Source organism: Cydia pomonella, chromosome 16, assembly GCF_033807575.1.
Source record: "Cydia pomonella isolate Wapato2018A chromosome 16, ilCydPomo1, whole genome shotgun sequence".
Taxonomy (NCBI): Eukaryota; Metazoa; Arthropoda; class Insecta; order Lepidoptera; family Tortricidae; genus Cydia; species Cydia pomonella.
In genome coordinates this window covers 2,175,696-2,192,321 of record NC_084718.1, presented here as the reverse complement: position 1 = coordinate 2,192,321, position 16,626 = coordinate 2,175,696, and the positions used below count along the sequence as shown (strand labels likewise).

The 16,626-nt window shown below is 39.0% G+C and overlaps 1 protein-coding gene across 1 annotated transcript in view; it reads right to left on the bottom strand.

The window, feature by feature from the left end:
* The window catches only part of LOC133526226 (phosphatidylinositol 3,4,5-trisphosphate 3-phosphatase and dual-specificity protein phosphatase PTEN), an 85,514-nt gene extending 69,340 nt beyond the window's left edge, over window positions 1-16,174 (bottom strand). The window contains exon 1 of the mRNA XM_061862753.1: window positions 14,304-16,174. Coding sequence (XP_061718737.1) covers window positions 14,304-14,556 — 253 coding nt within the window. The 5' untranslated portion in view covers window positions 14,557-16,174. The remainder of the gene's footprint in view (window positions 1-14,303) is intronic.
* Between the last annotated feature and the right edge of the window lie 452 nt (window positions 16,175-16,626).

Sequence of the window (16,626 nt, the reverse complement as noted above, 5' to 3'; positions counted from 1 at the left end):
TACCGTTCGCAGCTCAAGTGGCTTCCCATACGTTTGCGACGCAATTTCACATATTCTTGCTCACCTGTACGGTATTTTATTCAACCCCTCTACCCCACTCTACTTGAAGGAGCGCTTCAAATACCTCTCTTCTTTGAGATGCTCCCAAAATTATATGCTTGCCCAAATTTCTTCTTCTTCAAAATTCTTATAACGATTCTTTTACCTTCAAAGCGATTCGGTTATGGAATGCCCTGCCGTCTGAGATAAGACATTGCTAAATCGCTCCCCATTTTAAGGCTCAACTCAAAATACACTATCTGTCCCTTCCTCAAACTCGTAATCATTCGATTCAGTCTCTTTGATTCTGTGTTGTGTGAAATATGTATGTATATGTTTATATATATATATTTATCATATTTATGTATATATTTATATGTTATACATATATTTGTGCTGTTTTATTTTTTTCCTCTGTTCTGGTTCTCCATTTATATTTGCTACCCTTATACATATTTCTTCCTTACAGTAATTTCTACTACCTGAAGGTTGTCTGGAAGAGATCGCTTTTTAGCGATAAGACCGCCTGTTGTTGCTTAGTTTTTTTATGTTAATTACTGTATTTAATCATGTTTTCGTTGTGCACAATAAAGAATATTATTATTTATTTGTCTGTCTTACCATATCTCGGGGACCATGGGGTCCCGGACCTTTGGGAGGCATACGTGGGGCCGAAGCCAACAGCGCAGAGGCCCTTTAAGACAAATTAATCTACAAGCAAGGGATACACGTCGCGGATACCATCTCCGAGCGCACAATATGTATACATCCGGAGATGGTCCCGCCAGGTGCAAAGACTATTGCAGTGCAGCACTTTTGTGCTGCGATGGGATCTAAGGTCATAAGGCATTGATTTGAAAGTTGGATGGACTGGATAATAGGCTATGGAGGAGACTAGCGGACACCTGCCGTGACAATCAGTCTCGGAATTGTGTAAGACAGGCGGTGGACTCGCCAACTCATTGAGTGGGCCCCACAACGGCCGCACGCACAGTGCGACAATAGGGCAACACTTTGGAGCGGCTGTGAGTTTGTCGAGAGGTGAGTCTGCGGAAGCCAGATCCCGGTAATCCGTTCAGCAGGCCGCCGGCGTTATGGACAATTTACACTTCCAACCTGGAGCATAAGGTCCGCTCTTGCGACTCCACTCTGGCGGCGGTGAAGGCCAAGCGCAGAGGCGAGGGCCTAATAAAAGGGCCCTCTGGAATAGGGGGTCCGCGGTTGTCGCACTCACCGTCAGCTCGCCACATTATTATTATTATTATTATTATTAAACTGCTATTATAATGCTATTATACTGCTAATGTACAGCCATAGTGAACTTAAGGCTGTCTAATTTGTGCCCAACACTGGTTCTATAAGAGCATTATAGCAAGCTATACAGCTCTTATACAGCTGACTTACACAGCTTGTGGAGTACATGTGAACGACTAGACATCTCATATAGAACCCCGAATGCCACTTGGTGCCTGGACTTCATCTAGATCGATGGTACTCGTTAGGGCAAATCTTTTGAGCCCAAACACGTTGGAATTATAATGAGTAGATTAGGAGTTCTAGTGACCAACTCCTGACTCCATCATGAGACCCTGAACATCATCTAGATTGATGGTGCTCGTTGAGGGCAAATCTATTGAGCCCAAACACGATGGAGTTATGATGAGTAGATTAGGAATTATGGTGACCAACTCCTGACTCCATCATGAGACCCTGGACTTCATTTAGATTGATGGTACTCGTCAGGGCAAATCTATTGAGCTCAAATACGATGGAATTATAATGAGTAGATTAGGAGTTCTAGTGACCTACTCCTGACTCCATCATGAGACCCTGGACTTCATCTAGATTGATGGTGCTCATCAGGGTAAATCTATTGAGCCGCAAACTCGATGGAGTTATGATGAGTAGATTAGGAGTTCTGGGGAGTTCTGGTGACCAACTCCTGACTCCGTCATGAGACCCTGGACCTCATCTAGATCGATGGTGTTCGTCAGGGCAAATCTTTTGGAGCCCAAGCACGATGGAATTATAATGAGTAGATTAGGAGTTCTGGTGACCAACTCCTGAATCCATCATAAGAAGAACCTGGATGGACTTCATTCGGGTCCAAAAATAATAATACAAACCCTAACGTGATTTCAAAGTAACACTGAAACTCTATATCTCATTGGCATCTTGACTAGGCAGCATGGGTGCGTAGCCACCATGCCAATCGATACGACAACGAAACACTATCTGTCTCTCTCTCGTACTAATATGCACAAACGATTGGCATCTTGGCTGGGCAGCATGGGTGCGTAGCCAACATGCGAAACGTTTACGATACGACAAGGAAACACTATCTGTCTCTCTATCGCACTAATATGCGCAATTCGATTGGCTTCTTGGCTAGGTATCATGGTGTGCGTAGCCAACATGCCAATCGTTTACGATACGACAACGAACACTACTCTCTCTCTATCGCACTAATATACGCAAACGATTGGTATTTTGGCTAGGCACTAAGCAAGTGTGTGGCCAACATGCCAATCGTTTACGATACGACAACGAAACACTATCTGTCTCTCTATCGAACTAATATACTTTATCTTATACCTGCAGTCATTTACTAACTTCTTCATTTTCCATTGGTGTGAAAGAGACAGAATTAAAGAGCAAGGGTTTATAGTACACTCTGTAGTCTGTACACTTAGTAGTAGTGTACATAAAAAAAAAAAAACTACTGTGCATATACAATAAAATAAAGAGTGCCCATATGATATCATATGACACTAAATTAATGTTGCTTGAAATATATATGAAAACTATCAAGATTATTCTAGTCTGCATTGAACGCGCCGCGTCGCGTTGCCGGCGCTCGCGTACCGAGCGCCAACGCCATCTATCGAGCGTTATTTCGTGAAATCGGAGAACGCTCCAAGGATTAAGGGCTCTTAATAGAAATGCAATTTTGAAGAGAGCAGATTCACCAACTTACTTGTGTCAAAATGAACCATAAATCAACACAGTGCAGAGTTGAAAATTAGATCATTAGGTAGGTATTTCTATTTATTTCATTTCGTTCTATAGGCACCAAGCGGAATTCCATTGCAGAGCTAAGATATTTGTATTTTAGTCAAAATGTCATCACCCTTATTACCAAGGCAACAGAGTACACCGGTAGAAGAGCGCGGCGAATGGTCTGCCGCGCTCGTAGCGGTACGCGAACATCTACCCTGCAGCAATTAATTGACTTACTTGGACTCTATGGCATAGGCAATAAGGGTGATGATATTTAAACTAAAATACAAATATCTCAGTTCTGCAATGGAATTCCGCTTAGTGCCCATAGAACGAAATGAAGTACATAGAAATACTTATCTAATGACCTAACTCTTATTTCTGTTGATTTTTGGACCAGCCTCCATACAAAGTTCCCCATGGTTCTTATACCCTACGTGACATAGACTACCCATCTTTTAAAATCATTAGAAACGGTTGGTCATAATAAACGTGTGCGCGGCTCCACGAACACCATCCTACAAACGCTGGCCGAGAGGTGGGACTCGTCGATACTGAGGCTATGGATGCAGCTCCATACCACAGCGGGGAAATAATATTTTTTTAAGCCAATTTATTACTAACATAGTTTCTTAAGGATTTACACATTGTTACTAACATATTTAATTTTAATTTTTATCTTAATTTATATTGTATTTTAATGTATTGGTATATGGAATTTATTTTCTGAATTAAAATTATTGAATTGAATAATCTCACGCGTGACATGACTAGCCGTACCACGAGTTGACACCTGACGTTTAGGTTGGCGACTGGGTGAACTCGATCGCTACCGTAAATGTCAAATGCCACCTCGTGGTAGCCTTGGCGATACACGGTTCGTTGCCATGTGCTCAATGCTTCGGCTCAATTGGCTCCTTGAGAAGCAAGCGCGGACACAGACCGGTTGTAATTTAAGAAATGATATGTCATATGTCACATCGCTTGCTTATTGTGCTCATATTGAAAGCTCTGTTATCGCCTAACCTAGAGTTCTTTTTATTTACTGTTATATTTGTCGAATGATTATAAATTGTCAATAGGTAATGCAAATGCAGCTACTCAGTAGCTAGGCTTCGGCTCAATTGGCTCCCTTAGAAGCAAGCGCGTGCACAGACCGGTTGTAATTTAAGAAATTATATGTCATATGTCACATAGCTTGCTTATCGTGCTCCGTCCCCCGCCGCGTCTGTCTGCGTGAACTACTGAACAGATTTTCATGCGGTTGGCAACTTATGAATACAGTGATTCTTGAGGAAGGCATAGGTGTATTATTAGTTAAGGTTTTGTGTAACCCGTGCGAATCCGGGCCGGGTCCCTAGTTCATTATAAAACGGGATTATCGCGTATAATTACAAGCTTTTATTTAGTTTCACCTGTCCCGTTGTCTGTGTGTCGGTATTTTTTTATACTACTTCGGTGGGCAACAAGCATACGGGCCGCATGATGGTAAGCAGTCTCCGTAGCCTATGTACACTGCAACTCCAGAGGAGTTCATGCGTGTTGCCGGACCCTAAACCCTCCCCCCACCCCCCCTCGTTGAGCCTGGCACACAACCTTACTCCACCGGCCAGGAACACAACACTATGGGTAGGGTATAGTGTTATTTGGCTGCCGTTTTCTGTAAGGTGGTACTTCCCCAGTTGGGCTCTGCTCTAGATCTGGAATGACATCCACTGGCTGTGCCTTACCACACAAAGCGAGATGACATTCACAATGCCCATACCTCTCTTTTGGACGTAGTTGTAGGACGTACTTACCCGGTCCGGGTGTGTAATCAAACCTTGCAAGTTAAATCCACTTCTCGGTTTCCGATTGAACTAAAATTTTGCATGCATATGTAAGTCGGGTGACAATGCAATATTATGGTACCATCGAGCTGATCTGATGATGGAGACAGGAGGTGGCCATAGGAACTCTGTGATAAAACAACGCAACCTAATTGTGTTTGGGGTTCTTAGAATTAGCTCGTGAGTGAATGAGTATTAGTCGCCTGTCAAAAAAAAAGTATAGTCTGCGATTAACGCTTGTAACAAAAATGAAATTTTTGCCAAAAACTTATTTTATTTTACCTCCAACGTTTCAAGGAAGAGGAGAAGTTTATTGGTACTATAATAGTTGGATATAACTAAATCCGGCACAAGGAAAAGAAAATTTGACATTTCCCCAGCTGATGACACCTGTCAATGGCATTTCAACGTTTTCCGGTTCAGTAAATTATATGACGCAACCCCTACGCAAGTTAAAGGGAAGTAGGCGTAACGGAAAATTATGATTACCAGAAAAATGGAGTTTGGACTTTTAATTCGTCAAAAAGTAAACACACATTGTAGCCTATTCAAGATGACGCATTCTGGGTTATTCTACTTTTTACTACAGGTCTGGTAAATCTGGATACAAAAAAAACCAAACGGTATTTTTTTTATTGTATATCAAGATAAAGCACATTTTAATACTGCACCAACGATACCTTGTAACCTTGTAACCAGAAAAAAAATGTTTTTAAAGTAACAAAGTGGTCATTAAGAGTACGGTACTGGGACGGTAACATAGTTATTTGCATGCTCCAGGCTATAAATTCTAAAAATAACAAAATAGCTTATTCTGTGCTTATCATGTTTTAGTAGCTTACCGGGCACTGCCTAAAGATTATGGCGCCATCGCTCGAAATGATGCTGATATACCTTTGGCTTTTGATCTATTAGATGGCGCCACTTTTTGGTATTTAAACAATTTAACTCATATCCGTAACATAATAAGGATCAAAGCCAAATGGCGTTCTAAAAGTATCGCTCTTCTGACGACCGGTTTGGCCTAGTGGGTAGTGACCCTGCCTACGAAGCTGATGGTCCCGGGTTCAAATCCTGGTAAGGGCATTTATTCGTGTGATGAGCATGGATATTTGTTCCTGAGTCATGGGTGTTTTCTATGTATTTAAGTATTTATAAATATTTATATATTATATATATCGTTGTCTAAATACCCTCAACACAAGCCTTATTGAGCTTACTGTGGGACTTAGTCAATTTGTGTAATAATGTCGTATAATATTTAAAAAATTTTTTTTAAAAAAGTTTAAATTATATGTCAAAAGATGGCAGTAAATTTACGTCGCTACAAAGTTTTGTTTGACAATACACCTCTACTTCAAATTCTCTTTGGTTTAGATAGAAAACAAGCGGGTAAGGTGTGTAACAATTAACTTCTATCAAATAAGGACTAAAATGTAAATAAAATGAATTCATAGGCCAGAAATGTAAAAAATAATAATATAGCATAAACTAAAGCCCGTCACAGTCGGAGCGATAATATACATTAATTTACCGTAAGATACCGACAGATATAGTATAGCTAAGCACCACACACGCCAACAAAGATACCAAAATCTGTATTGCTGTCTGTCTAGCACCTACATTGTGAGAGAGATGAAATATACCAAAATATCGTAATATACCGAACTATACAGGATGATTTCTGGGTCGTGATCCAGAACCACTTTTTTCTGGCTCTGTAAATGATCCAGATTATCATATGGTAGTAGATAATTGGTTTATTTTACAAGTAAAAATTAATCTTATACTAAGTTTTCATGGTCACCCTATGACTTTTGACATACGCTGTATGGAAATCGACAAGACGTCGCGTTCAGTAGGGTAACCAAATTGTATTTTTTAATTGCTTTTTTTTTATTAAGTATTTGTATATTATATATATCGTTGTCTGAGTACCCATAACACAAGGCTTCTTGAGCTTGCCGTGGGATATCAATTTGTGTAAGAATGTCTCTACTATATATATATATATGCATCAAATCTTGTAACTTAAATTGGAACCACTTCCTGGTGTCTGTTTGAGCTGAAATTTGGTATACTTCTGTATTTCCGATGACAGTGCAATAGTATACTTAAATGGAGCTGATCTGATGATGCAGTCGGAAGGTAGCCAAAGGAACTACGATGGGGCAAAACTTAATAAAGAGGAAAGTGCAGTCCGGCAAATAAAAGTGTGTGTCCAAAAATTATTTTTTGACGGTTACTTGATTTATAATTCAGGATTGGGCAACAATGTCAACGTGCCCTATTGTAGTTCTGTGCCAACAACTGACGCCCTTTCGCTTTGACATCCTCAAGTACTCTTTGAGATTGCCGGAAGTTTTCCATTCGAATAAAAGCAATAGAAATCACTCTGCTATTTGTTTATAAATATTATATTTATAATATAAATAAAGGAAGTTTCTTTGAAGCCATTCTCATTTTTCATACAAAGTTGCATGATGAGATGGTTATTTTTGTTTATCATTATTTTAGGCACAGACTGAGGTGTACATTTATGCACAGTACTATAAATAAATCCATACTAAAATAATAAATAAATATTATAGGACATTATTACACAATGAGTACGGCTCAATAAGGCTTGTGTTCGAGGGTACATTAGACAACGATATATATAATATATAAATATTTATAAATACTTAAATACATAGAAAACACCCATGACTCAGGAACAAATATCCATGCTCATCACACGAATAAATGCCCTTACCAGGATTTGAACCCGGGACCATCAGCTTCGTAGGCAGGGTCACTACCCACTAGGCCAAACCGTTCGTCAGAATATTATAAATGCGATAGTGTGTGTCTGTCTGTCTGTTACGTCTTCACGTTTAAACCGCTGACTCAATTTAATTTAAAATTAGGTGTAGAGATAATGAGTCCCAGGGAAGAGCATTGTATAGTTTTTATCCCAGTAATCATCCCATAAGATGGTTAACCCCTATTCATTCTCATGAAAATATGTAATATGGACCCAGGTATGTCCTTAAACTACGTCCAAAAGAGAGGCATGGGCACTGTGAATGTCATCTCGCTTTGCGTGGTAGGGCAGAGCACAGTGGATGTCATTCCACATCTAGAGCAGAGCCCAACTGGGAAAAATACCACTAGACCCTACTCATAGTGTTGTGTTTCTGCCGGTGAGTAAGGGAGTGTTAGGGTCGGCAACGCGCACACCTCTGCAGTTGCAGGCGTCCATAGGCTACTGAGACTGCTTACCATCAGGCAGGCCGTATGCTTTTTTTCCACCGATGTAGTATAAAATAAAACAATGTATGGGGAACAGTGAACGGAAATAAATGAGGAATCAACAACCGCTGAACCGACTTACAAGGAAAGGTACCCAACTGTCCGGTTCCGATTTGATTCATATTTATTTATATATGTTATAGAGTAGTCTAAAATAACGGACACGTATTTTTTTAGCTGCCCAAACTCAACCTATTAGGAGAAATTATCCTCCAAAGTACTAAAAAGTTACTAAATCTTCTAACTCCTATAGAAAGTGATGCTCCAGCAACTTGCTAGTTAATGGCTGGTTTGAGTATATGTTTGAAAGCAGCAAAAAATAATGAGCACGTGTTTTGTTATATCTGCTTAAATTCATTTTTTCTTAAAAAAATCGACATTCGAAGTTTTATAATATCTTATCGCTAATGTTACACATAAAGATGGGTTTCAGGAAAACTTAAGTTTAAGCAGATATAACAAAACACGTGTACATTTTTTTTCCTGTTCTCAAACATATACTCAAACAAGCCATTAACTAGCAAGTTGCTCGAGCATCACTTTCTATAGGAGTTAGAAGATTTAGTAACTTTTTAGTACTTTGGAGAACAATTTCTCCCAATAGGTTGAGTTTGAGCAGCTAAAAAAAATGCGTGTCCGTTATTTTAGACTACTCTATAACATATATAAATATAAATTAAATCGGAACCGGACAGTTGGGTACCTTTCCTTGTTAGATGAAATTTGGTATTTTAGAAGTATATAGTATTAGACGTCATATATACTAAATTCAATTTGGGGTGTATTGGGGATGGGGTGGGAGACCGGACCCAGGACCGGAGCACAAAATAAAAAATAAACAAAGGTCCGTTCTCGCCGTTCTTAAAAATACATACCTAAACTTGCCCGACTCACTAGGGTTGCTTCTGTATTAATTTCGAATTTTAAAAAGTAGTAGGTAATATAAGTTTACAGACATACATCGATTTGTTTATACACACATCTTATCATGTTTACATTCCGTAGACTGCATTTTGACGTACATGACAGTAGGTACCTACGTAGCGGCGGGGACGTCAAGTGAGCAAGGCTCAGAAGTCTCAGAACCGGTTTTTCCTTCATACAAAAAATACCGGTATTATTACGTTATTTTTCGTTCTTTGATTTATTATTTCATCTTTAATGGGACTATCTAATAATGCGAAGTTGTAACCTTATTAATACATGATCCAGTCCTACGTAAAGAGTATAAAATAATTAAAAATATTGGGCTATTTCGGGATTTAAAAATTAACCGGTTCCGAGCCCTGCAAGTGAGCAACGCGCACACAGCCCGACTAAGCTCTACCCGAGAACGCCTGTAAATGTAACGTCTGTTTGCGTAAATGTCACGTCTGTGTGCGTGCAGCGAAAATGGCACTTTGTAAGTTTGTACTGAGCGGACTCTCTGCTCCGGCGCGCGCCGCCGCTATTTACTTTGTGACCAGAGTCAATGGAAGAAAATGGTTTGAGCCCTAACACTGGGGGTAACAGGATGGAAAGAAGAAAGAATATACTAAATTCTTCAGGAAAAGTGACAGAGCCCTCTAGAACCGGTATTTTCAGCTAATGCTTTGGGCCTCTAGACTGCCCGGTCACACAAATCAAAGTACAGTACAGTATAATAGAGTAACTTGGTTTGTTCCCCGAGTTATAGCCACGTTTGGTAATTTCGCAACTCGTGTCGATTTAAAACGCTCCCTTCGGTCGTGTTTTTTTCCTAATTTCCTACTTTTCGCACTTGTATCGTAAATAAATATTATTGTAACCTAAAAAACCGGTTTATTCGACGAGCGACGTAACGGCCGGCCTGGTGGTATGCCTGCGTAAACATAGACACCGACATAGGAATAAACCGGTTTTTATTGTTCTAAACCGGTTAATTTGACAAGAACTATTCTCATATTAAATATGTTAAAACGGGTCGTTCACGTGTTTGAAGTCCCGCGCCGAGTCATCGGGCGCGGAGGGCTGCGGCCCGCAGTCTGCGCCGGTCCGTCAACGCAAGCTCCTGACGATACTCCTCGGAACGGAGTGAAACATGTCGGCGTTTTCGACGTAAAATACGTGGGTGACCCGTTTTAACATATTTAATATGTCTGTGTCTCACGGAAGGTTTGTAATTAAAACTATTCTCATGAAAACCGGTTTAAAAATAACGATTCTTCAAGCGATACCGAAATCAAAAGGTTTGGAAATTTAACCGGTTTCCGAGTGTTGTCCAGGAGTAGGTTAAAAACCAAGAAATATCAGCAATTACATGCGGGAGATAAAAGAGCCCTCAAGGTAAATTTAAATTTGAAAAGAGTAGGGTGAATAATTTATTTACATTTATTCACTAAATAATACTTAGCAACAAAATAAATTCACTCATAAGTTGCATTAGAACAAGGAAAGGGTGGCCTATCATTAATAATAATAAGGAAATAATGCAAAAGAATACTTGCAATCACACTGATACTGCTTGTATGTGTGTCGGGTGAATGACCTAAACCAACGCTGATTAGGTACAACAAGGCACTAAAAATATCTGGCCAGTTTATCTCTGTAATGATGCAGTATTTACTGTATTCATAAATATCAATACAAACACTAAACAGTGAATGTCCAGGCCTTTTTCAAGACCCCTAACCAAATGCTTAATTATTAGACTGATTTTTATATTCACTAAATTTAGAGATTGAGCTACTAAGCTTTCCATGCCACTTTGTGTAGTAAGGTATTAAATATCGAAACGGACAAAGTGCCAAAAATATGTATACACGACCTTATTGCCTATATATTAGGATAATGTGTACATATCTTTGTCACTTTGTCCATATCGAAATTTAAAACTTTGACTGTACCTTTTCACATTAACAATAATATGAGATTTGTAGTGGCTTTTAAATTGTGACTATGACAACTTACTGTGTTACATAAATCAAATTCATCGACTGTACAGTAAGCTGCAGAGATAACTGAGCCCCTGCAAGCAAGTTTCTATGCAGGGGGTCAGTTATCTCTGCAGCTTACTGTACACATAGAATACACTCATTGTCAGCCTGGTAAACTAAACTATGTGAGCTCAGCGACTAAATTAGGATCTTGGTTTTGATATAAGAGATCATCAGGTGGCTCATCTGCTTGTTTGCTCGCTATCACATAAAAAAACACTACACTATTCCTAGTTTTGGGCTATTTCATACAACTTAGATAGCTCAAGAGTGCTCAGAACTTTGAGGACTCAAGGCTTCAATCATATCTAGGTGAACCGAATGGAACATTCAGATAAAAATAACCAAATAAATATTCAAGCAAATATGGCAAATAAAACCTGGGATGGTTTTCTTAAGCAAGGCCACACAACTAACTAACTACACTATTGGTGGGCAAAGTATGGCCGCGAAAGAATTACCGCAGCTACTATGAAAGAATTAGTATATGGAATTGGTCCACTATAACCGGCAGCCAAATCAAAAATACATTTTTGCAGCAATTCTGGCCCTCCTCTTACATTTCTTAAGCTTTCTGGCCCCCGTGTAGAAAGTTTGCCCACCACTGAACTAGACTAAGATTTATTCTTGATCAATATTATTAGTATTAGGATCATGGCTTGCAAATGTGTTTAAACATGGAGAGCAATGTCTTGCAAATGTACAAAAGTGCAGTTAGAGACATTGCTGCTGTCAGGACTACGGATTATGTGCTACAGTTCACTTGTAAGTGTCATGATAGTTGACTGCTGCCTGTCATGTGTGTGAATGTCTCTAAAATCCACATGGTAACAATATGATGTAACCAATGCCACAAGGACAATTGTATCTTTCTTTAGGTTAAAAAAAGCTGTGTCAGAGTACGAGTTAATCCGATTATAAGGAAAACTTATACTTTGAGAAATATAAGTTGTATTTACTACTGTTCTCGTCTATTTTATTTGAAAACCAGTATGATAGCTGGCACTAGGTAATGTTGACCCTTATTAGAGTGAATAGAATTTTATATTATAGAATGGTAAAGTCAGGGTATGCCCGACACTGGGTACGTCAACAAAAATAAAAATGTATGATATAATACATTTTAATGTGGCTATATAAATAAGTGATAAAGGCTATATAATGTAATAATAATAATAAAAATCAGACCAAGATGAGATGGCAACGATTTTGATAGCCCAGCCTGTGAGTGTGCAAGTGTTAAGTAAACATCATAATTTCATAGAAGTTTGATGTTTAAAATAACACTTGCAGCCTAGAGGTTGTCATAATCACAGCCAACTTATCTTGGTCTGACTGTATGGTGTTGGAAGAGCAGAAAAGTTTAAAATCCTGAGCAGCAGCAAGAGGCTAAACATCTGAAAAAATATATGTATGTTTTTTTTATACGACGACGGTGGCTAACAAGCATTCGGCCCGCCTGATGGTAAGCAGTCACCGTAGCCTATGGACGCCTGCAACACCAGAGGTATTACATGCGCGTTGCCGACCCCTTAAAAACCTGTACACTGCTTTTTCAAAGGACCCCATACTGTAGCCCTAAAGGTTACAGTATGGTAGCAATTTATATAGCCAATGTTGTCAAGATAGTGAATGTTCAGATATTTTTAAACACCTTGGCTGCTCCAATATTTTTGGAAAAAATATCCGTGCTCATCACACAAATATATGCCCTGACCAGGATTTGACCCGGGACCATCGGCTTCATAGACCAGAGTGTTCATCAAATTTACTAGTGATTTTGACATTTTACAGTTAGATTGACTCGAAACAGTGAATCTTAGTGTATAATGTTAACCTATTAACACATTACATGTGCCAATCAAATCAACTTGATTGAAATATTGAGTTTGTTAGAAGTAGGTCAAACTGGAAGACAGAAATAAAATCATTTCAAGATACCTAAGACATAAAAGCCAGTGTTGATTAAAATAAGTATTTCTTTCTATTTATGTCTGACCTATGGATTATGATTGAAATTATTTGAAAGGGCAACTTAGACATGGATATATTTATTTAATTCAGAGCCTATTTTAGATTTAAGCTAGTTATTAATTTGGTTTAGTATTTTAACAGTTACTGTAGTACCTCTATTATATTATGTAATATGTAAATAAACAATTTTATAATTCAGACTTGCGTCCATAAAACTAAGAAAGTACTAAAAATGTTATTTTCACATTATGAATTTTGCACTAAACTTTTAATAGACAGAATATGTATTTTCCAAAACAATCAGACCTAACTTTCACACTTAACTTGACAATTTGAATAGTAATAATGATTGATATAAAATGCTTTTCAGTCTATAGCATAGTAAATTATTTAAAATAATTTACTCCAATTTTTAGAAAGAAATTTATGGTATTTGTCCTTGTGGTAAAATATTTTTCTTGGATATAAACATAGCAGTAAAATAGAAATTAAACTTGTATCCAGAAAAATAATGGCCCAGATTGTACCCATTTCATAATCACAATTATTATGGTCAAGATAAGAATATGCAAAACTCAAAATGAATGCCTTTGTTGGCTTCAAAAATAGTTTATTAACTAGCCCACACAGCTAGCTATGTGTGCAGAGCACAGAGTACACAATTATAGGTTATAGTGCTTGTTGCTATGCAAGATTTAAACTCCTTCAAACAAGGCAAATATTGAGTGGTGTAAGCAATATTTGCTTCTGAGTTGACACACCAGCTTTATGGACTTTAGTGACTATTTTAAGCAGTCAAACCAGATTAGTTACAACCAAATTGAACACTACAACTACACATAAGCCTTTCTAACTCTAACCTTGTGCTCCCAATAAGATATTCCAAATAACTAAGTTTTATGATTATTTATTCAAATGCTATGTTTTGAAGCGTTTAAAAACGAGTATATCCTAATCAAGTGTAATATGAATGCAATTTATAGGTTATGAATTGAATGCCCTTGACAGAAGGAAAACGATGAACGAGCCAGGTTATCACAATAATTCCAAGGTTGCTAGTCGAGAGCGCAGCGCGCGTGTGCTGCGACTCAAGGCCGTAGCCACGAAGCGGTCGCGGACCCGGGGGAACTCACCACTGTACACATCCGTGTCGCCTTCGCTCCCTAAACACGGAAGCACTTTCAACTTGCCATAAAAACACTGAAAAGGATACAGGCTAAGTCCAGGTTAAATCCGTCCTTGATGTAGCGTTTCCGCCGCTTGCTGACCATGCCCTTGATGGGGTTGGTCATCTTGATGTTGGAAATGGAGTTGGCCATGATGGGCAGCGGGCGCAACGGCCGCGGGTCGGCGCGGCGCGGCAGCAGCAGGGCCGCCGTGCCCTTAGCGGGCCCGCCCGCGCCCAGCCCCGCTAGCTTCTCCGGTGCCTTCCTCTCGCGGCGCCGGCAGCTCACGCATATACCCATAAAATAACCTCAGCCGTGCCGCGTTCATCGGGCCGGCTGAGCGGAGCGGCCCGCGAGACCCGGGACCGGACGCCGCGGCCGCTCAGCTCGCGTCCGCCATGCTCCGCGACCGCGAGCGCCCGCGACAAGCCTGCCCGGCTGCACGCGCCTCGCGCGAAGCGCTGCTCCCCGTTCCCGAGGCTGAAATCCTCGCTCCGCTAAGCTCCTCCGAAACCACCTTCGCACACGGTCACACTATTGCATAGCTTCACACCCGGCACAGAGTTACGCGCACACACTCTCGCTTCACGATAGAGCGAAGAAAAGATTTATCTCGTGCGAATGGCGTCCATCGTTCGTTTGCACTAGAACACGACCGAAGAGAAACAGTTGCACAAGATGGTTATGATGGCCGAAAGTGTTTGTGTATCTCATTCCCGCGCGTCCGAACTGCACGCATGGGACAGAGAAGGAGCACAACCTCTTATTTTCTAGTGGCTGGTTAGCTCTTTGTTCGAGTTTCCATTATTTAACGTAGCGCCACTGTAGATTCTTCTACCGCCTGTTTCTGGACCTGAATTCAGTTAATTTATGTTTTCAGGAAATCTTTTACGATTATATATAAAATATTTGATTGTGCTATATTTTAAAATTACTTTCAAATAGAAACAGTAATACAGCTAGCAACATACAAAGTGAATGTACATTTGTTGTGACTGATCGTGAACAGATGGCGCTGTAATCAAAGTTCTAATAAATGGCGCGAAATGTTAAATAAATCCCGCACAAAGTTTCACAAATATTCTTTCATTTCTTTATTTTCCAAATAATTCTCAAAGTATTATCAGACGTCAAAATATAAATTCAAGTTTTTAACTTACTCGTCCAGATCGAGTTTACAGAATTCAAATTATTAAGATTTAATTTAGCAATATAAGTACCTAATCGTAAAATACCTATAACAGTTACTGCGATATAAACGAGTAACACACAATGTCATCATCATAAAATTTGACTGTTTCAGTTCGTGCAATTTGCATATATTCAATACCTATAATCCTTATTTGGGTTCATATTTATAATAAAGTCATTCACCCCTGTTTTACGACTCGAAAGTATACGGTAGCCCGGTAGCAGAGAGAACCAAAATTTAATAAAAGATTATTGCTCATTATTGTTGCATTTTTAATGTTACTTCCAAAATTCTCATTGGTTGTAATGGTGGATAAAATTAAAGTCAACAAACCAATTTACACAGATAGGTATGTATCTCACCTACATATTACATACTTCGTAGGGCGCTGTGCCAGAGTTAGGTATATTTATCTTCGTCGTAGCTCAAAAATTGACTCAAACCTTACTTATTATTTTTGTGGAGGTGATTTACCTTCGGCATATACAAAGAAGTGGAATTCGTTGCCAAGTATAATTGGTAAGAGCTATTTATCCTCTAAGTAGAGCCCATAATAATTAGATGCTAGTTTGTTTCTTCACGTTACCTGCTAGGAAATACTATTTATACCATGTTTTAGAATTAATATAGTAATTGTTCATTTTAAGTTAATTACCCTGCCCTGCGGCAGCTAATGTTTATTAATCTCTCGTCGTCCCTCGAAACCCTCGCAACGCTTAAGAATCCATATGTTGAACTGTTTACTACGCTTCTGGTTCTATTTTGGTATATTTCGCTTGCTCAGGCTTTTATATTAGCACAGAGAGGTAAACAGCAACTTTAGGTACTTAATACTCCCTTGTTAAATAATCATTGTTTTTAGAATGTAGCAAAGTTGTTGCAAGCAGGCGAAAGATTTCGCAATTGAACCACAAGCCTTTTTATTCAAATTCAAATTAAAAAGTTGAAGTCATGATAGGTACTGCGTCTCATATTAGAATTTCAAAAAATATTTGCACTCTTGAGTATATACTCAAGAGTGCAAATATATAATGGAATTCGCTCACTGTGTTTATAGAATAAAAAGAGCACCGAGAAGTGTGGTGCAATATTTATAATGCAATACTTATATTATAAGTAAATATAACTTGTTAAAGTACCTATCGTGAATCTCGTATCGTATGATATCATGATGTCAT